Genomic DNA, 22582 nt, shown 5'->3' on the forward strand with positions numbered 1-22582 from the left:
TTGGCAGGGTTGTTAAGGACACTACTGATGCTATGCTGCTGCAACAAGATCTGGAAAGGTTGAGCAGATGGGCGGAGAGGTGGCAAATGAAGTTTAACATTGACAAATGTACATATGGGAAACAGCAATCCCAGAGCAACGTATCAACTCTTGGTACTACACTGACAGTGGTAGAGAATGAAAAGGACCTGGGGGTAATTGTGCAGGCAGATATGAAGTTCTCTGAGCAGTGCAGACGGGCTGCAAGAGTAGCTCATGGAGTATTGTCAATGATATACAGGAATTTTTCTAGCAGGGATAAGGAGGTGATTATTATCTTGTATAAGGCAATGGTCAGGCCACACCTTGAGTACTGTATACCGGTCTGGAGGCCTCGTTTCAAGAAGGATATAGAGCTGCTGGAATGTGTACAGAGAAGGGCAACAAGATTAGTGAATGGAACAAAGGGTTGCTCTTATGAAGAAAGGCTTAAGTTTTGCAAATTACAGTATCTGGAAACTAGGCACCGGCGAGGTGATCTGATAGAGGTGTATAAAGCCTTGAATAGTTTGAGCATGCTCAATGCTGATGGGATTCTGCCTGTTGCTCAGAATAATCACCTGAGAGGGCATAAATTCAAATTGAGGAAAGACAGATGTAGGATAGCTGTGCGGAAATTTGCCTTTAGCGAGCGGGTAGTTGGTTGGTGGAACAGACTTCCATCCCTTGTTGTGGAAGTTGATAGCCTAAATAAATTTAAGGCTCACCTGTACAGGTATTTCGAACAAACGGAGGGTTGAAGTGGAAGTTTTTTTTTTTTTTTTGGCAAATGCTGCATAAGCTTGCTTTCTTGTATCATATGCCTCTACTAATGCTAATGCTCCGGGATATGCGGTGGTCATTCCCTGACCTTTCTGCTTCCTCCGTATTTGGTCTTGCATGCATAATCATGGTGGTAACTGTTCAGAAAATATTCTTAATTGTTGAGTAATATTACAAATTGAGTGCCATTGCAAAAGTTAGACAGGAATAGTGCATCATATGGTATGCACACATCTTTGCATATCCTTGGTCCGTTACATGTACCCTGACCTACTAGATAAGTAAAAAAATACTCTATAGAGCCATGCAACATGATAAAAAGTAACTATTTCAAACAAATGTACGGCTTAGTACATGCGAAATATATGTGCACAGGCAAAGGTTTAAAGAAGCATTGCAGGATCATCTAGACAAGACTTCCGTTATAGCTCAGACACAGCATGGGTTTGTTAAGGGGAAGTGTTGGCTGACTAATTTGATTGGATACTATGATGTAGTCACAAAGGAACTGGATGCAAAGAATAACTTTGATATCATATATTTTGATCTTAAAAAAGCCTTTGATACTGTTGCACATGGAAGACTGCTGCACAAATTGGTGCAGTGTGGCATTAAGGATAAGTTGCTACAATGGATAAAGGGATGGTTGAGTGGGAGAAGACAGAGAGTGGTAAACAATGGGCACTGCTCTTCGTGGACTAATGTTATTAGTGGAGTCCCTCAGGGTTCAGTGTTGCGTCCATTGTTGTTTTCTGTATTTATAAATGATATTGATGATGGTATATCAGGCTTAATGTCCAAGTTTGCAGACGAAAGAAAGGTTGGCACGGTTGTTAAGGACACTAATGACAATACATTGCTGCAACGGGATCTAGAAAACTTGAGCAGATGGGCTGAGAGGTGGCAAATGAAGTTTAACATTGACAAATGTAAAGTACTACCTATGGGAAGCAGTGATCCCGGAGTAACGTATCAACTCTGTGGTATCACACTGACAGTGGTAGAGAATGAAAAGGACCTAGGGGGTAATTGTGCAGACAGATATGAAGTTTTCTGAGCAGTGCAGACGGTCTGCAAGACTAGCTCATGGTGTCTTGTCAATGATATACAGGTATAAGGAGGTGATTATCTCCTTATATAAGGCAATGGTCAGGCTACACCTTGAGTTCTGTATACAGGTCTGGAGGCCTCATTTTAAGAAGGATGTAGAGCTGTTGGAATGAGTACAGAGAAGGGCAACAAGATTAGTGAATGGAACAAAGGGTTGGTTTTATGAAGAAAGGCTTAAGTTTTGCAAACTACAGTGTCAGGAGACTAGGCACCTGCGAGGTGATCTGGTTGAGGTGTATAAAGCCTTGAATGGTTTGAGCCTGCTCAATGCGGATGGGATTCTTCCTCTTGCCCAGAATAATCGCCTGAGAGGGCATAAATTCAAATTGAGGAAAGACGGTTGTAGGATAGACGTGCAGAAGTTTGCCTTTAGCCAGTGGGTGGTTGATTGCTGGAGCAAACTTCCATCTGTCCTTGTAGAAGTTGATAGCTTAAATAGATTTAAGGCAGAACTTGACAAACATTTGGAACGAGTGGATGGGTAAAATAAGGGGGTTTTTTTTGGATGATGCTATATAAGCTTGCTTTCTTGCATCATGTGCCTTTGCTAATGCTAAAAATTTATGAGATGTAAGTGATAAGCAAGGGGAGGGGAATGCTTTCATCAGAACCTATCCATGATAAAAAAATTCTCTATCTGCTAGATTGGACTTTGAATACATGCCCCAGATATACACACATATCTGGTATGAGAATTGCCCGTGTCCATTTCCATCTGTCTGTGTGGAAAGCACAATGGTTGTAATCAATATCCTTCCAACACCAGGTGGAAAAAAGGGCAGGGTTCAAATTCCTACAGTGACGTGAGAAACCTTTATGGGATTTTTTCATTTTATGGCTGACTTAGTCAGTTTCAGGCATAGATATCAAGGTCTCTCCTCTAGAAACTCCGGTTTTTCATCCATTCAAATAGGCAATTCAACCAGAGAACATACAATTTATAGACATAATACATATGGGCATTAATGAATGTTCAGTGTAGATACACAATATTTTGTTTGTAGTGAACTTGAAAGTAGTTGAAATGGCATTGATTTAATTGTATCTCATATTGTGACTATCTTCACAACAAGTTGCCACAATATTGCACTCCCTCGAATAAGTAATGCTTTGCTAATAGAGAAGATTATTTTTACTTATTCTTAGCAGATACCACCACCTAGACAGCACCGTTTCAAGGCTTGTTGGTCTATCATTGGTAGGCTGGTAGGTACCCTGGTTTCAGGGCCTGCTGCAACCCATGTGCTGCCAGTAAGCAAAATCAAATTTGCCGCCCCAAAATATTTGGATTAAAAAAATAAAATAAGGCATAAATAATTATTAATTTATTGAAAAAGAAAAGAATTACAACATGTCTCACATATAATATAATGAAACAAACAGAAATAACAAAATCACTATGAAATTATGGAAATGAACTTTAAATTCTAAATCACAGTAATCGTACCCACAATAGTAAAATAAAAGTAAAATTATAATGTTAAAAAAAAATTGTTTCCTTGCTTTAAAATGTGTGAATTTATTAATAATTTCATTTATGTTTATATTTTCCAAATGATCATTTTCTATTGAAATTATTGCCTAATTAAAGAGTCGTTATTGAGACATTGTCGATCGTAAATAATTTGATTAATTTTAATTTTGAAAAACCTCATTCAACTGGGGCAGCTGAAATTGGTAAAGTTAGAAAAATTCTTAAAGCAACTGCTACATTTGGAAAAGTATCTGTAAAATCATTTTTAAAAATATGTTGTGAAACTTCAAATGGAGTAATATTCAGTGGTGTATTTGGGCCGGAACAATGTTCCGGTACTTTTTTCCAAATATCATAATAGAAAATCATTAAATTTATACACCCAATATTATGAAACAATGGCATAATCAAAGGGGAGGGAGAAATATCTATTTTACCCATTGCTACTAAAAATATATATTAATAGTAATCTTTAAAATTCATCAATTTTTTTTAAAAATTTATTTAAAAACAAAAATATAAATTTTGCAATGAAACTTGAATGTTTCTTACTAAAGTACAATGTGTTAGATAAAGAGATCCAATGAATGAGATACTATGATGTGTGTGAATGCTGCATTTTGATTCGCCCTGTGCTGAACACTAGAACTGGTTGTTCTGTGAACCATGAGTCTGAAGTCTGATTCAGTTACTGTACAGGTGATGTGGCGTTATCATATAGTCTTCTGGAGAACGAGCGTTCCAGTAATATTTTTTTTACGACATTTTAGCAATATGCCTCTGGTAATATTGTCTTTAATATAAATTTGAAGTACTCTAAGATAATGTTAAACCATCAATATCGGACTCATTATGATAAGTGTAACTAATTTTAATATGTAAATTTTACAATGATTTAATAAATTGAAAAAAAGGGCCTTTTTTTTTTTTTTTTTTTTAAATTCAGAAATATAAAACTTTTAAATATTTCTCCGTGTTATTTCAGTTAAGGAGTAAATTGTTGTGTCCTTTAAAAGAAAAGATTAATTTTGAAAGTAGTAGTAGTAGTGGCATGTGATGCAAGAAAGCAAGCGTATGAGCTTATGCAGCATCAGCCAAAAAAAAAAAAAAAAAATCACACCATTCCCTCCAAATGCCTATCCAGTTCCTCCTTAAATTTATTCAACCTATCAACTTCCACAACGACAGATGGAAGTTTGTTCCAGCAATTAACTACCTGCTGGTTAAAGGCAAATTTCTGCACATCTATTCTACATCTGTCCTTTCTTAATTTGAATTTATGCCCCCTTAGGTTCGTAATCTGAACAAGCGGAAGGATCCCATCAGAATTCAGCGTGCTCAACCCATTCAAGGCCTTATACACCTCAATCAGATCACCGCGCAGGTGCCTAGTCTCCAGCCACCGCAATTTGCAGAACTTAAGCCTCTCTTGGTAAGAGGATCCCTTCATTTCCCTCACCAATTTTGTTGCCCTTCTCTGTACATGCTCAAGTTAATCTACATCCTTCCTAAAATGAGGCCTCCAGACCTGTACGCAGTACTCAAGGTGTGGCGTGACCATTGCCTTATACAGAGGGACAATCACCTCCTTCTCCCTGCTAGCAAAATTCCTATATATCATTGACAAAACCCCATGGCAGACAGGCTGCCCTGGCAGCCTGTCTGCATTGCTCAGAAAACTTCATATCTGACTGCACAATTACTCCCAGATCTTTTTCATTTTCTACCACCTTAAGTGTAGTACCACACAGTTGTTACATTTCTCTGGGGTTACTTCTACCCATATGCAGTATCACTTCTACCCATATCAGTTGCCACTTCTTAACCCATCTGCCCAAATTATCTAGATCCTGTTGCAGTAGCACACTGCCATTACTGTCATTAACAACCCTGGCAACCTTTGTATCATCTGCAAACTTCGACATTAAGCCTAATATACCTTCATCATTATCATTGATAAATATACAAAACAACAGTGGACCCAACACCGAACCCTGTGGGACTCCACTAATAACATTAGTCCACGAAGAGCAGCACCCATTGATTGCCACCCTCTGTCTTCTCCTGCTTAACCATCCCTTTATCCATTGTAGCAACTTACCCTTAATACCATTCTGCTCCAATTTGTACAATAGTCTTCCATGCGCAACAGTGTCAAAAGCTTTCCTGAAATCCAAATATATGATATCAAATTTATTTTTTGCATCCAGTTCCTTTGTAACCACATCATAATAAACAATCAAATTTGTCAGACAAGACTTTCCCTTAACAAACCCATGCTGTGTCTGAATTATTGCTGCAGTCTTGTCTAGATGATCCTGCAATGCATCTTTAACCAGTGACTCCATTATTTTACCCGGAACAGAAGTTAAACTAACTGGTCTGTAATTACTCGTGTCACCCTTCGATCCCCCTTTGTGAATTGGGGATACATTTGCACATCTCCAGTCCGTGGGAACCTCCCCTGAGTCCAAGGATGCTCTCATAATTATGGCTAAGAATTTGCTTAGTCATAATGTTGTGACAAAGTTGCTTTGCTGCCTCCTTTAATATAACTGGATAGATCCCATCCACCCCAGGTGCTTTTCTTGTTTAACTTCAACAATTTCTCCTCCACTTTACTCTCAGTTATTACAAAATCATTAAGTATCCTGCTACAATTTGATAACCTTCTGCCATTTTCAAACCTTAATAATTCCTCGTGTGTGAATGTAGATGCAAAATACTCATTCAGTTTGTTTGCTATCTGAGCAGGATCATCAACAGTCGAACCATCAATGTCAAGTGGACCAATCAGATTCATCCCCTTCCTTTTAGAGTTTATATAAGTAAAGAAATCCTTGCTGTTTTTCTTAGCATCTTTTGCCAAGGATTTCTCGTAATCTGCCTTCGCCTGCCGAACCTCTTTTGTGACCTGATTACAGATTAGCTTATATATGCCAAAGGCTTCTGAGTCACTTGATAATTTATATGCATCCCATGCATTTTTCTTCTCTGTTACGAGTCTCTTTAGTTCATTAGATAACCATTTAGGCCTAAACCTTGAACAATATTTCTTAATAGGTATGAAACTTTTAGTAGCTTCCATGATTAATTCCTTGAATGCTTCCTGCACTTAGAATTTATTGTTGGTAACATCGTCAGTTGATCCCGCTGTACAGAATTTAAAAACTGTCTGAGACCACTGTACTCACCTTTACGGAAGCAAAAACCCTTTCCTTTACCCCTGATGGTAATTACATCTTTAAGTAAATCCTACATCAGTACACTCTGATCACTGCTACCTAGTGGTTCCTTTATCTGCAAATTTTTAATTCCATGCCAATGATAGTAGCCATATTTTTTGGGCTTCTTCCTCTGTTCTATTTTTTTAAAAAAAATTCCATGATATTTTGTAGACATTCAAAAAGATTCACGTATATCAGAATCCATTTTTTTTTTCTTTTTTTTTTCTTTTTTTTGAGCATTTTACCTACCGGATTAATTTTATTTAAAATATCATGGCAAATTATAATCCAACAAAGAAATTTATAAGATTTTATTTTTAAGGCTATTGATTTAGCATGTTTCCTTGTATTCATATCTTTATTTTCGTCTTCAGTGATTATAGCAAAATTTTCTATAAAATTTAGTTTCTCTAGTAATTTCTAGTATTTTATCTTCAATGTTTTGTGAAATTATTTCATTAATTTCATTTTGTATTTGATCACCCAAATAATGCACGATATTTTTCAATTTAGATTTCTGAATACGGGAAATATTTTTTGCCATAACTGAATCAAATTTAGCAATTGTTTCACTAAGTTCTAAAAAGTTACCATTATCATTTTAATATAAATCTTTTGAAGATTCCCTGAATGCTATACACTACCTTCCTAAAAATAGTATATATATTATTCTGGCTGAACTACAGGATATGGGTATCTCTGTTGTGGGTGTGACAGAAGAACGGAGTGATTGTCTGGTCGAGTTCTGCGATTGGCTGATTATTGAGAATGCGTAATTTGCCTCATTATGCATTCCTGATTCTTTAATTGGATGCAGGAAATGCGAAATTATCGTGCTGTTGTTCTGTTTGCAAAAGGATGGATGTAAGGCTGTAATTGAATGGTGTATGAGTGTGGATGCAAGGACTGATAAGCTGAGTTCGCATTTCCTGCATCCAATCAAACAATCAGGAATGCATAATGAGGTAAATTATGCATTCCTGATTCCCCCCCCCCCAAGTTGTCCCTGGACGATTTGGTGTTTTTCGCAGTAATTGTACAAGTTTTTAGTATCAGGTCTCTTTATACTAGCAGGGATGTGGGGGCAGCTAGGTCTGGATGAAATCCCCTCAATTAAAGTGCGAAGTAGGACAAAATCCCCCCCCCCCCCCCGGACAAATAATAACACAAAATGTTCTCAGAGAAGTGTTCGTTCTTAAAGAACTATAAATACTATAATAAGAATAAAAATTATGGTTTAAACATTTTGTATTATTATTTGTCCGAAGGGGTTTTGTCCTACTTTGCAATTTAATTTTGACTTGGAGGGGGGGGGGTTGTCCTATACACGGGGTCAGCAGCTCTCAGAACAATGAAGCATTTCTGTTGACGTGCAGGAGCAATTCTCATTGTTAACACACGTGAAATCGCCTTGTAATAGTGATGTACGGAAGGGATAGATTTAGTGGTTGTATATGTTGTTCATTTTTGTTAGCCGTTTTTTAAGAAAATTTCCGTTTCTTTTTCATCATTTCAGCTCTGACATATTGTGATATCACATGGCATCCCCCGGTAACATGCAGGAGAGGAGGAAAGCAGTGAGCGGGAGGTGCCTTCACATCCTGTCACTGAATTCTTCCTCTCTTTCTGGCCGAAGTACAGGGTTATAGCCCTGTTCTGGATATAACCCTGCAAAATATAAATATCAAACATGGATTCAAATAATAAGCAAATTAACATAAGTCTGCAGTTTCATGTACTGTATTTATTTCAAATGAATTATTTGACTGCCGTGTTGAATACTGGTTAACGATAACCAATCAGTTGACCAGCACAACTTCTGGGTATGTGGTGCAAGCAGTTGGATAGGTTTTCCAAGTACCCCTCAGTTGCAGACTGGTAACCCTTTGGCTCTTAATTCATGCTTAGTAGCAGCACTAATTGCCTGAAGGCCAGAGGTGCGAACAGTGCATTACCAGTTAGGTCTCTCGTAATCTGTTCGTTATATGGAAATTTTCTTTGTTCTATGAAAACTATTTTAAATGTAATTACTAAGGGGAATTCAAAAAAATTGCTAAATAGAACATTTCCCTATAAAGAAGTTTGTTAAACAGTAGTCCGACTTGCATATGGCAAAAAAATTTTTGGCGTCCTCCTGAACTACCGCCTGTAAGCAACACTTACCTCACCTATCACCTACCCACTTGCAGCGGCTGTGCCTGGTGTTGCAGTCATGAGAGTCCAGTTGTGAAGTACAGAGTTGTTAAAATTAAAGTATCCTTATGTAGAGGGCTCTGGAGCAAGTTCTAAGGCTCATACTAAAGAGAGATTTGGAAAACAGGTACAATAAAGAATGCACTCGCCATTTATTGGAAAAAAAAAAAAAAAATCTAGTTACAAAATTTGTCACTATATGATGCTGTGGCAATACAAATCACTTGAACAGCACTACAATTGTCCAATATGTCCTCCATTTTGGTCAACAACAGTTTCCATTCAAAGAACAGCATTTTCTACAGTAGAACGTAACATGTCAACTGGAATAGCCAGCACATGACGTCTAATGCTGTCCTTCAGATCTGCCAGAGTTTGACATCCTTCCTGATACACCTGGTTTTTCAAAAAACCCCACAACCAGAAGTTGCATGGGATGAGGTCCGGTGATTGGAGTGGCCAAGATGGCTGGAAACAATGACTGATGACCCATTCATCTGTAAAGTGTTGCCATAGCAATCTTTGGACACAACGGTGGATGTGGGGTGGCCCACCATCTTGCATGAATATGGTATCCTGAAGGCACCCACGTTGTTGCAGCTGTGGTATTGCAAAACTTACCAACATTTCATAATATTGCTGTCCAGTGATGGAACAGGTGTGGGGTCCAGTCGGTGTTAACTGTTCAAAAAATATGGCCCAATCACGAAAAATGTCGCCGTAAATCAACGCCACAGTGTCACTTTTGGAGAATGCAACAGGAACTCTTGGATAACTTGAGGGTTTTCTGTTGCCCAAATGCGACAGTTGTGCATATTCACTTGTCCATTTAAGCAGAAGTGGGCTTCATCACTCCAAAAGATGTTCCATGGCAAAATGATATCCACTGTCATTCGCGCCAGAAACAGAAGTGCATATGTGAAACGAATATCTGCAACACTGTGCTTTAGCTGCTGTAGCATGTGCATCTTGTAAGGATAGTACTACAATGCCTGACACATTACTAGCCTTACAGTGAAATACGGTATGTCCACTTCACGAGAAACAGCTGGCACACTTGTGCTACCACATGGAGATTGACTTGATAAATCCACGACAGCCATAGCCACATCTTCAACACTAGAATTGTCCACTCGTTTTTGACCTCTACCTGGTTGAACACCAAGATGTCCTGTTGCTTCAAATTTTGCAATCATTTTGCGGACAGCACAGGCAGTCAGAGGTCCACGGCTTATGCGCTTCTGATGCCGGAATTCTCTGATAGCCGCAGCTGCATTGTTGCTGTTCTGATAGTACAGCTTCACTAATAGTGCCTTTTCCTGCAACGTTGTTGGCATTGCTGCTGTATTGCAGGCAAACATCTACTATACGATTTTGAAGAGACTGCTTTGCTTTTATACTGTACAGTAGAGCTGAGTAGTGGTGTTTTGGCAATGACTTACGATTATGCAAATAACTTACATTATTTGCATAATCGTAACTAAAATAGATACGTGCATACAGTGACAAATTTTGTAACTAATTTTTTTTTCTCTCAATAAATGGCGATTGCATTCTTTATTGTACCTGTTATCCAAATTTCTCTTCAGTACGAGCCTTAGAACTAACCTAACCTAACCTTCAAACACTTCCATCTCTGACTGGGCTTGAGCTGTCCTCTCTCAGCAACAGTCCAGTCCCGTTAAGCACTCAGACCAAGCAAATAATACTCCTCTCACAATACCAGCAAAATCTCAATCTCCGCCAGTGAATGCCACTACTACAAACAACTTCAACTTCTTCGATGGAGGCAGAGTACCCATCCAAACAGGAAGATCCAATTCTGGAAATATTTGCAGAAGAGATGGACACTGGTCATCCTTCCTTTCCAAAAAGAGACAAACCAAAGCCAGAATGCCATAAGACAGCACGTCAGGTACAGCTTCTTCTTCTAAATTCAAGTAATGCCTAACATCTTGCAATGGAATTGCAGAGGCTTTCGTGGAAACATTGACGACATCCGTCACTTAATTAATCGCTACTCTCCAGTTGTTTTCTGCCTGCAAGAAACCTATTTAACTACTCAAATTTCCATTTCCATAAAAAACTATTCAGTCTATAGACGAGATCGGAATACATCCGATTCTGCTCGTGGTGGTATAGCTATATTAATTAGTACAAGGATTCCAGCTAGGCAAATCACTCTCCAAACCCAAATCGAAGCTGTCACTGTGCGTCTGATTACTCAGACTGCATTAACTCTAGTCTCAGTTTATCTCCCACCAAATCATACTTACTCTTATAATGATCTTAAAGAACTTTTATTACAGCTACCCTCCCCTATCTGCCTGCTAGGGGATTTCAATGGCCACCACTCTTTATGGGGTTCATCTAAATTAGACAGACGCGGCCGACTGATTGAAACTTTACTGGAAAAAGAAAACCTCACTCTTCTTAACAGTGGCTCGCACACCCATATACAGTTACCCAGTGGACAGACTTCTGCCATTGACCTATCGATTTGCTCCCCAATACTGTTTTCAGTTATGCAATGGTCCACTCTGGATGATCCCATGGGCAGTGATCATTTTCCAATTGTCTGTAATCTGTTGACTACACAACCACAATTACAACAGCCCTGCAGGAAATGGAAATTCTCTAAAGCCAATTGGGCGAAATTTCAGTCAGCAATCACTCTTGACAAAAAAACTATTCAACTACAGCCCATAGATGAAGTTACTGATTATATTACATCCCGCCTTTTAGTTGCAACTAATTACTCAACTCCGTTATCAAATCCCCCGTCCTGACGGCATTTCAACTACTGGTGGAACGAAGAGTGCACAAAAGCAAAGAAGGAAAAAAATAAAGCATTTAATTTATTCCGTCGATCTCCAACCACAGCTAATCTAATTAGCTACAAGAAACTAAGGGCAAAGGTGCGTTACATTCAAAAGCAGGCCAAGAAAGATTCTTGGACTAGGTTCGCATCAACTATCAATAGAAACACTGACTCCAGACTAATATGGAAAAAAATTAGGCAGCTTTCTGAGAAGTTTCCAGCTGTTCCTTCCCCAATTCTCTCCTGCAATGGGCAAGAACTCTCTGCTCGCCTTGGACAAAACCTTTGCTCAAATATCGGCTGCATCAAACTACACTCCAAAATTCCAGAAAATTAAGACCGCCAACAAACAGAGACCTATCAACTTTCGAACCTCACTGTCACTTCCATATAATCAGCCTCTGCAATATGTGAACTTTTACAGGCCATCAGAACAACAAGAAACAGTGCCTCTGGGCCAGATGGCATATATTATGTCATGTTGCAGCATCTCGATGAGAAAAACCTACAACTGCTTCTAATCTTTTTTAACCGGATCTTCCTGAAAAATATTTATCCAACCTCTTGGCACCATGCTACAGTTTTGGCGTTTTTGAAACCTGCAAAAGATCCCTCCAGTTCTAATAGTTACAGACCAATATCTCTGTCAAGTTGCCTTGGTAAAATTCTTGAAAAAATGATCCATAGTCGACTGACTTGGATCATTGAAACTCAACATCTACTGAGTAATTGTCAACATGGCTTTCGCAAAAACAGGTCATCCCTAGATCTGATGATCAAGGCGAAATCTGAAATTCGCAATGCCTTTGTGAAAAATGAACACCTTGTCATGGTCTCCATTGATATAGAGAAGGCATTTGATACTACCTGGCGGTATGGCATTCTCAGTGACCTATATAATCTTGGTCTACGAGGCAACCTACCCATATATATTAGGAACTTCCTCAAGAGCCGATCTTTCCAGGTGAGATATCAAAATTCCCTTTCTGCAACATTCTCGCAGGAAGAAGGAGTACCGCAAGGATCAGTTTTGAGTGCAACCTTGTTTGCCCTTAAAATTGATTCCATTACAAAAGTACTCCCAAATACTGTAGAGGCTTACCTGTATGCTGACGATCTCGCTATTTCTTGCCATTCTCAGAACATGAGATCTATCGAAAGGCAATTGCAGATGTCCCTCAATAAAGTTCAAAATTGGGCTGAGCTCAATGGATATCGTCTTTCCCAACAGAAAACAGTTGCGATCCACTTTTGCTGTCAACGCAAATTGCATGCAGATCCTGAACTTTGGATTTCAAATTCCACCATTCCGATTGCCAGAAATATGAAATTCTTGGGACTAATCCTGGACAGTAAGCTCAACTTCTTTGAGCATGTTAAATTAATACGTACTGCCTGTCTTAAAAAGATCAACATGCTAAGAGCTTTATCTGCCCTCTCTTGGGGAGCGGATCGTACAACTTTGCTGCTCTTATATAGAGCACTGATTAGATCCCGTCTAGATTATGGTGCTCCAGTTTATGATTCTGCCCGAAGGAGTGTGCTACGCTGGCTGGATCCTATTCAACATAATGCACTGCGGATTGCAATTGGTGCATACAGGACATCTCCAACTCAGAGTCTATACATTGAAGCTAATGAGCCCCCTTTGCATCTTCGTAGAAAAATGTTACTACTTAAATATGCTGCCAAAATACAGACTTGCCTTTCGCATCCTACTCAGCCATACCTTTTTAATCAACCACTAGTTAATCTCTATAGAAATAAACCAAGTAAAATCCAACCAGCTGGCCTACGGCTCCTTGAATTATCACAGAACTGGAATGTTCCTCTCCGCAATAGGCAACAGATAAAGAATTACTCTCATCCTCCATGGACCACCTTTCCTCAACTGACCTCTGATACCTATTTTCTTCAATGGGGAAAGAATTGCCTACCGACAGTGAATGTGCAACAACTCCATGCTAACCATATTCAAACCTATGCCGACTTCTTGCCGATATATACGGATGGTTCCAAATCTCTGTCAACTGTTGGAGCAGCAGCAGTGTTTCCCTCTGCCATCATATCAGCTTCTCTTCCACCTGAGTATAGCAACTTTTCAGCAGAACTGTATGCAATACAGTTAGCTCTAGAAAATTTGGCTCTACATCCATCTGCAAAATATATAGTTTATACTGACTCTCTCAGCTCAATTAAAGCAATGCAGAATACATCTCAAAAGAATCACCATATTGTAATGAAAATCAGTTTGTTATTGCAGATTTATCATCGTCAACAACTAGTGAAGATTTGCTGGATTCCATCACATTCAGGCATAAAAGGGAATGAAATGGCTGATATATCTGCCAAAAGTCCAAGTGATCATAGGGACAGATCACACTTCTGTCCCTATTCCAGTGCCCGATTATAATATCTTAATTCAAGCAGCATGCCAGGGACAGAATTATGGCATAACCAAACGAATAACAAACTTTTCCAGCTGAAACAATACCCAAAGTTCTGGCACTCCAGCAATCAGACAGTGCGGTGGGAAGAAGTGGTACTCACACGAATGAGAATAGGACACACCCATCTGACTCACCTCCATCTACTAATGGGCGATGATCCTCCTCAGTGTCCACACTGCTTAGAATATCTAACAGTCAAACACATTCTGATTGACTGTCCACAGTATCAACAACATTGAGCTGCAATACTTCAAAATCTGGCTAATCGTCGAGAACCATTGATATTACATCATATCATTGGAGAGGACGCAAATGTTAACGAGCTTTTCTGCTTTTTAAAACAAATTGGAGTGTATCATCTTTTATAAATAGGCTTCAGAACTGAAACTAATTTAAACTGGATTATTTTTTATTATTGCTACGAATAGGCGCACTATAGCCATAGCAGCTAATGCGCCAATAAACACCCATACCACACACACACACACACACACACACACACACACACACACACACACACACACACACACACACACACACACACACACACACACACACACACACACACACTTGTATTGTGACTACCTTCACAGTGATTTGCCATGATGTTGCACTACTTCGAATAAGTAACGCTTCACTAATAGAGAAGACTATTGTTACTTATTCTTGGCAGACACCAACACCCAGACGGCACCATTTCAAGGCTTGTTAGCCTATTATTAGTGGGTGGGTAGGTAGGTTCTCTTATTTTTGGCAGATCCACAGCCCAACGATGATAGGCCAACAAGGCTTGAAATGGTGCTGTCTGGGTGTTGGTATCCTCCAAGAATAAATAACAATAGTCTTCTCTGTTAGTGAAGCGTTACTTATTCGAGGGAGTGCAATATTGGCAACTTGTTGTGAATGTAGTCACAGTATGAGATACAATTAAATCGATGCCATTTCAACTACATTTGTGTTCACTATGAACAGAATATTGTACATCTACACTGAACATTCATTATTGAATTTCTAATTCGTAGTCCTATGCTTTATACACATTTTCTTAAATACAGCACAGCGTCGATAATCCGAACTAAATTGAGACTGGGGGTAGTTTGGACTTCCGATTTTTTCGGATTTTTGAACTTATCAAAAATACTGTTCTATACGGTTCTGGAGACTAAAAAAAGTTTAGTAAGTTTAGAAATAAAAATACTGGCTTTAAAATCTGAGGGACCGCCTAATTTTTTTGTAAATCCAGAGCCTTTTCACACAACAAAGATCCAGATATGGGTTCTCCTAAACTTTGTCTGTATGTGAATCATAAATAAATGGCACCTTTGAGGGATGGGTGATTAGCTGTTCTCACAGTTTTTTGTCCCACCCATCTCAGTCAAATTTCAATGCAAACTAAAATTTTTCCTTGTCATTTTTAATGTCTGTTATGGTCGACTTTCCAACCTCGTAAAATTTTGATAATGAAGACCCACTTTCTCTATTTGAAAATCTGTTTAAAATCTCAATCTTCGATTCAATTGGTAAAAATTTCTACTTCCTTTTAAAAAACAAAGAAAACTATAGCAAGGTAAAATAAAATTCTGTAAAAACTCTGTTCATGTATTCCGTATCTCACTTACACATATTGTTAATTGCAATTTCTGTGTACCACGTTTTGTTATTGATTGATGCTTATCTTTTTTTACTGTTTTAGATTTTAAAACTGCCCCCCCCCCCAAATGTCTTGTTATTGTTATTTGGTTTTTAGGAGCATTAGCAACTAAGGCCATATTGCTCCGGGATATGTGGTGGTCATTCCCTGACCCTTCCGCATCCTCCGTATTTGGTGGTGACGGGCTCGAACCCCGATCTAATCAAGAAGTGTGTGTGCTACGCACTGCTGCTCCTTCCCACCTGGCTACGGAGCCGCCTACCCCCAAATGTCAGTGAACAGAAATATCAGATTACAAAGTGTGTTGAATAACAGAATACAAAGTGTTATGTTTAGTGAGTACCGTATGTATATTTATTAAGCTGTGTCGTAAGCGTAAATTTTTATTTTTATTTTGCTAAACCGTGGATAATATTCTTCCGATTTTTTTTTTTTTTTAAGGTATCATTTAATTTTGAAATTGGGAAGAGGGAGGGTAAAAAGGGGTATTAATTTGTGTTTTAGATCTTAATTTTTACAGCCTGTGGATAATATCCTTCCAATTTTTGCTTATTAGAATTGCCATTTAATATAATCAAAATTCAATTTGCAATGTGGTCACAATAATCACTGCTTACTGTAATTATTTTGTGTCACCAGCATAAAAAAAATAAATGCTGGCTTGTTCCGATTTTTGACGCTCTACTGTATATTCTTTCTTATTCACACCATCAGGCATCTCTCGTATTGTGGAAATATACTTTGCAACTGGATTGTCATGATTGCAACACCAGGGTACCTACCTGCCCATCGATGATAGGCCAACAAACCTTGAAACGGTGCCGCCTGGGTGGTAACCGCCGAGAATAAGTAACAATAGTCTTCTCTATTAGTGAAGCGTTACTTATTCGAGGAAGTGTAATATCATGGCAACTCGTGACGGTAGTCAGAGTATGAGTTACAATTAAATTGATGCCATTTCAGCAACTTTTGAGTTCACTATGAACCAAATATTGTGTATTTACACTGAATTTTCATTAGTAAATAGCACACGCTTCTTGATTAGACCGGGGTTCGAGCCCGTGACCACCAAATATGGAGGATGCAGAATGGTCAGGGAATGACCACCGCATATTCCTGGAGCAATATGGCCTTAGTTGCTAATGCTCTTAAAAAAAAAATCATTAGTAAATTTCAAATTCGTAGTCCTATGCTTTATGCACATATTTTCTTAAATACATATGGGCATGTAAGGTTTCCCTAATATGACAGGTTTTTTTTCTGTAAATTTCCATACAAGTCATGATGACCTCAGATGAAGTATTCAAAGTGGAACTGGTAAAAACCATTATTAAGGCAAGAATTAAAATCAACAAAATATCCCAGCAATTAAGTAAGCAGTTGCCAAAACTTTATGAACTACTAAACTTAAAAATTTAGGCCTACAAATAACCAAAAAGAATGTAACTTAGTAGAATTAGTATCAGAAAAGGCTAGAATAAAATTTACAAATATACTACTAGAAATCACTTCACAAAATTAATTACTGAAATAAAATTTATAAACTCTCAGAAATTAAATTTACAAGGTATTTAAACAAATTACGGAAAAAACAAACAAAATTTGAGTACTGATCTCTTAATCCAGTCTTCCTTCAATCCTCTGAATACTCCCACAGAGCTAAGCACCTCTTGTTTGCTCTCTGTGACTGGCAAAAACCAACTCACTCAGTAGGCTGAAAAGTGTTGTATGTACAGGATCATATTAAAGGCACACTTCATCATATAATCCAGTTTATACAGTGAAATTAACAATTAGTTAATTAATTGTTTCCATAGAAAAAGTTTAAAAACTCCCAATCAAAAACCAAGGCCAATAAAGGCTGGCTGTCATAATCACATGTGAAGGTAATGCTGATTACACTTTTTGACATCTGAGAAATTATGTTATCATAAATCATTTCATGAGGTTAGGAAGTCATTATATATATATATGTATGTTACCAGCAAAGTATAGACTGCCTAGCAAAGTTATGAAATAAACTTTTCTTTATCATCCTATGACCTCTGATATTTTTGCACAAGATTGGTCTTAACCAATCTTTTGCAGTCTTGGACTTGACCTGATTCTCTTCAGATGACTGCTTGTTTTGATCCTGTTCCATGGATAACAGGTGGGATTTATCAGCATGTGATACATTTTGAACACTTCTATCCACCCATTGGTTTCCAGGCTTGCCTCTGTGGTGCCTCCGTAGCCAGGTGGGCAGGATCAGCAGTGCATCGCACACACTTCTTGATTAGACTGGGGTTCAAGCACGTGACCACCAAATACGGAGGATGCGGAAAGGTCAGGGAATGACCACCACATATCCCTGGACCAATATGGCCTTAGTTGCTAATGCTCCTAAAAACCAAATAACAACAGCAGCTTGCCTCTGCAGAAGCAGAGGCAAGCTGAAGCCAGTGGGTGGTATACTCTTCTACCCACTAGACTAAAAGGCCGATCACAGTATAAACAATGCATCCCAAGCTTATCATTTCACAAACATATTCAGAACTGCATTAATTGGTTTTGGTGGGTGCAGTATCTTCACATACACAGAGCAGGGTTGCCATAGGCTGGTCTGGGACTGCCTTCAGAAAAGAAATAAATAAATAATAATAATAAATAAAAAGTTCCTGGATAAGAATCAGGAATCAGTGATTTATTTATTTATATATATTTTGACTGTCAAATTTCTGAGGTTGGCTTGAGTTTGGTCACCACAATTATTAATACTGTATTTAATCTGGAAGGTTTTGTTGAGCCAGAAAAGTGGATTAAAAGAATTATTTTTATTAATGATCTCTTTCTACAAAATTCAAAGAGGACTATATTATGGGTGAAAATAGAACCTTATTTATGTAAAAGAAATTTGAGAAATAAAATAGGGATGTTTTGGACATAAAAAGATATTGTAATATTTTTATACAAAATGCAGTAAGTGAGCCACAGAATTAATATACATATATATATAAAAAAAAACAACAATCAATCAGAAATCATAAAATTCAAGTACTACGTATAAACAGATATTTTTCAAGTCATAAATAAGTGACAAGAAGTGGCATTATAAGTCATCATTGGGAGATTAGTATACCTATTATCTTGTCTTCACACCTGCTGCTCAAAAAAAAAAGAAAAAAAAAAAAGAGACCAAATGTTTAGTTTGTTTTAGTGCATTGTGTCGATTGTTATGTTACATCACACCACAAAAAGGACAAATTTTGTTTCGTTATTTGTCAGGGATGTTGGAATTTTTTTTGGTTAGAAATCACGATGGGTAAACACAAAAGAGTTGCGCTTTCAGTTAAACAAAGACTTGAAATTATTCAAAGTTTGAAAACAGAAAATTTTATTTTGACCGTTATCGTGGTGCCAACTAAGAGAATAAGTGGCAGCAGTGTGTTTTTTTTTTTTTTTTTGTTAGTTGTTGGCACATTGGCTTCTGTGGCCATAATGCACTTCCCAAAGTTTTTGCATTTTACTCAGATCCAAGCCCGAGGCAGGATTCGAACGGCAATGCTCTGGAGGCTTGTCGCACCTTGTGCTGCTGACAGAGGACAACAAATCTCCTCCTCTATTTCAGAAGTTATAGATCTTGGTCATCCTCTGTTGGCATCATGAGGTGCAAAGGTCCCATGTTCACAAAGGTGGCAATGGATACCTTCAAATATTTTCCTGTCTGGACATTTTCGCTCTGGGAACCTTTCGTGGTACAAACAACGAGCCTCCAGAGCATTGCTTTCCGCCAAACCATACATAAAGTGCATATCTGCTTGCTCCTGATTTGAGCACATGGTCGGAATGGAAAACCACCAGATTCTGTCAGTACCTTGTGATGAAGGAAATCATCTGCAGGAGATAAGACATTCCTGTTAATAACTCTGGAACCAAGCATTTCCGGAACTATGTTGATATAAAATATTTTTATTGTCTACATATGAGGAACTCATTCCTGAAGTTATGTCTTGTATTTTTGAGACACCCTGTATATATATATAATATACAGTTTTTATATATATATATATATATATATATATATATATATATATATTTTTTTTTTTTTTTTTTTAATTTACCGATTTATTTTATTTTATTTTTGGCTAGTGCAACAAAAGCTCTGGTTTCCTTGTGCTGTATGACTAATATTAATACCACTGCTAATTCTGAATCATTTTGTGATAATTATAAATTGTTTTATCATTTTATTTCTATCCTTTATTTAATATTTCTCTGTCAGTTTTTCATTCCATTAAATTCCAAATCATTATTAAATTGTGACATTACATATATTAAAAAATAATTGCCCTTAGATATGAGGAAAGGAGTAATAGTTTTATTTTAAACTGTTTTAATTTTGATTTTCAGGATTACCTTTTAATGGGAAGTTCTTCAGAGAAGGGTATTGAACTAGATGATGATGCAAAGATAACTTTACTTGAGGTAAATACACACAGTGGTGATTTGTAAGGACTAAAGTGTAATGTTGAGAGAGAGAGAGAAGAGAAGAGAAGAGAAAATGAAAGATTGCATAATAAAGATGTCATATAAAATTTTCTTTCCATATATTTCATTTTCTTTTCATTTCTCATATGTTCTATTATGTTTTACATAAAATTTAGAAATAATAGTAAAGGACAGTACAGAATTACAAGCCTATTATAGGATATAATACTTCGTGAAAGGTTTTCCAATTTAAGGATGAAAGTAGTTGTTTAAATCACTTAGTGGTTTCAACGTTCTGAATGTGTATAATTTAGTTTAATCTTGTAGAAAAAGAGCTTTGGAAAGTTGGAAATGCTTAAATATTAACTGTGTGTTTTCAGTTTTCCCTAACAGTATTCTTTACTGTAAATAATAAAATGGTACTTAAACTACAGCATGTGATAATGTATTTTCCTTTGATCATTGGGTTTTAGTTTTTATGTTTATCTTCCTGAGATAGTCAGTTTTCTTGCATTTAGTGTGTTATTTCAAGAAGGCCTGAGAAGCTTCTTTTAAAGATCACTTAGTTTAGATAACTGTTTCTGAACACACATCATTAAACACTTGGATAGCTCTCTTACCTCTGTGATCTTGTCAAGCTGGGACAGTCTCTCAGGATCTTCTTTCCTGTAATACTTTCACGTGTATTGTTGCTTTGGAAAAGTCCATAGTTCCAGACTTTTTGCAGTGTAAATAGTCATCGTTATTATTATTGTTAGTAGGAGCACATGTTGTTTTTTGTTTTCCATGGCATAAGGTGGGCACTTAGTGGAGAGAAACTCTTATGCTTTGAACTCTGCAAACAAGAAAAAAAAAAAAAAAAAAAGAGGGAGAGAGAGAGGACTAGGTATCCCTGCACTCTATGCAAATATCAACTAAAACCATATAGCATTATTCATTATAACTTATTTAAAAACCTCATTTCATCAACTTCCAAGGAAGCACTCAATTGAGAAATAATTCCTGTTCTTTTCTGCAGTGAACCAGATGACTGCTGTCACACAGCAGAAAGTGCATAGGAATGATTAGCAATGACTCGTGGTTGGCACATTATAGCTTTGTTGCTGTTGAGCCAGTAAATTCAAAATCAAAGCAATGACTACACCAGAAGCAAACTGAAATAGACATGGGATTCATTTGGAATGCCTTCTCACACAGATTCTGTGTTCAGAGTATAGCAGGTTTTAGCTTCATGTAGAACAAAAATATTCTATTATACCTTGTTGGTTTACTTGCTATACAGCCAGACAGAAGTTTTGTATATCCATCTTTTTATCCTTAGTAGTAACTTGTCTTTAGTGCTGCACTGCTATAATTTGTACAGCAATCTTTTATGTCAGGGGTGGCCAACTTAATTTGTGATGCGATATACTTTTTTCCTTCAAAATGTGCCACAATCTACCATCTCAAAAATTTCATTGCACAAAGTTAAAAAAGTTAATCAACACATATTGAAAAATGTTGTTTATAAATTTTAAAATTCAATACAATTCAGAATTCTTATTTAAAATTCATACATATTTAAAATTTTAATTTATGCGAAGTTTGTGTTTTCATGTCATCTGCCAAGCTTTCAAAATTGGGGATATCCTGTGATAAAGCCAACCGTAAAGAATCTTCTCTATACAAGTCCGTAAGAGGACAGTGATTCTTCGTCTTTGTTTGTTTCAAATACGAAAAGGCCAATTCACATAGATATGTGGAACCAAAACAGGAATTTAAAAGTTCACTTCATTTTTTTACATTTGGGTACTTTTCTCGGCAAACATATTTCCAAAACTCTTTTTCTTCTGATGATCTGGCTTTTAGGAAGATATCGTTTTGCAATGTCATAATTTTATTTTCATGTAATATTTTCTCCATGTGAAAAATCGCAGTGATTTTTTTCTGCAATTTGTTTCGTATCTAAATCGACATTAAATGGATAAGAAATATACTGAATAATGTCTTCAATTGTTTTAAAATCATTGAATCGACCACAATATTCTTAATTTCAGAAACATATTTCTCACTATTAAATTCAAACACAGGATATTTTTGCAAATGATCTTGCATATTTGCAAAATGGTCGAATTTTTTTTTCTTTGAAATCCTTAGCCCTTGCTGAAAATTGATATTTATATGCAGAAATACTACTAATCATGTCACCCACATTTTTATTTTTTCCTTGTAATTCCAAATTCAGATCACCTAATTTACTGGTAAAATCTGCCAAAAAAGCCAGATCACACAATCACTCCATATCTTGTAGCTGCTGATAATCATCTCTAATTTGATCAACAAATTTTTTAATTTCATTCAGCAAATTTCAAAATCTCTGTAGAAACAAAATCTCTGACTCAGCCA

At 37.2% G+C, this 22582-nt stretch overlaps 1 protein-coding gene across 1 annotated transcript in view; it reads left to right on the plus strand.

Annotated features, from left to right (window-relative positions):
- The window catches only part of LOC150091031 (uncharacterized), a 556951-nt gene that overhangs the window by 483746 nt on the left and 50623 nt on the right, over window positions 1-22582 (plus strand). Inside the window, 1 exon segment of the mRNA XM_090373962.1 lies at window positions 20120-20194. Coding sequence (XP_090230088.1) covers window positions 20120-20194 — 75 coding nt within the window.

Source organism: Mastigoproctus giganteus, chromosome 1, assembly GCF_048544385.1.
Source record: "Mastigoproctus giganteus isolate SK-2022 chromosome 1, ASM4854438v1, whole genome shotgun sequence".
In the NCBI taxonomy this organism is placed as follows: Eukaryota; Metazoa; Arthropoda; class Arachnida; order Uropygi; family Thelyphonidae; genus Mastigoproctus; species Mastigoproctus giganteus.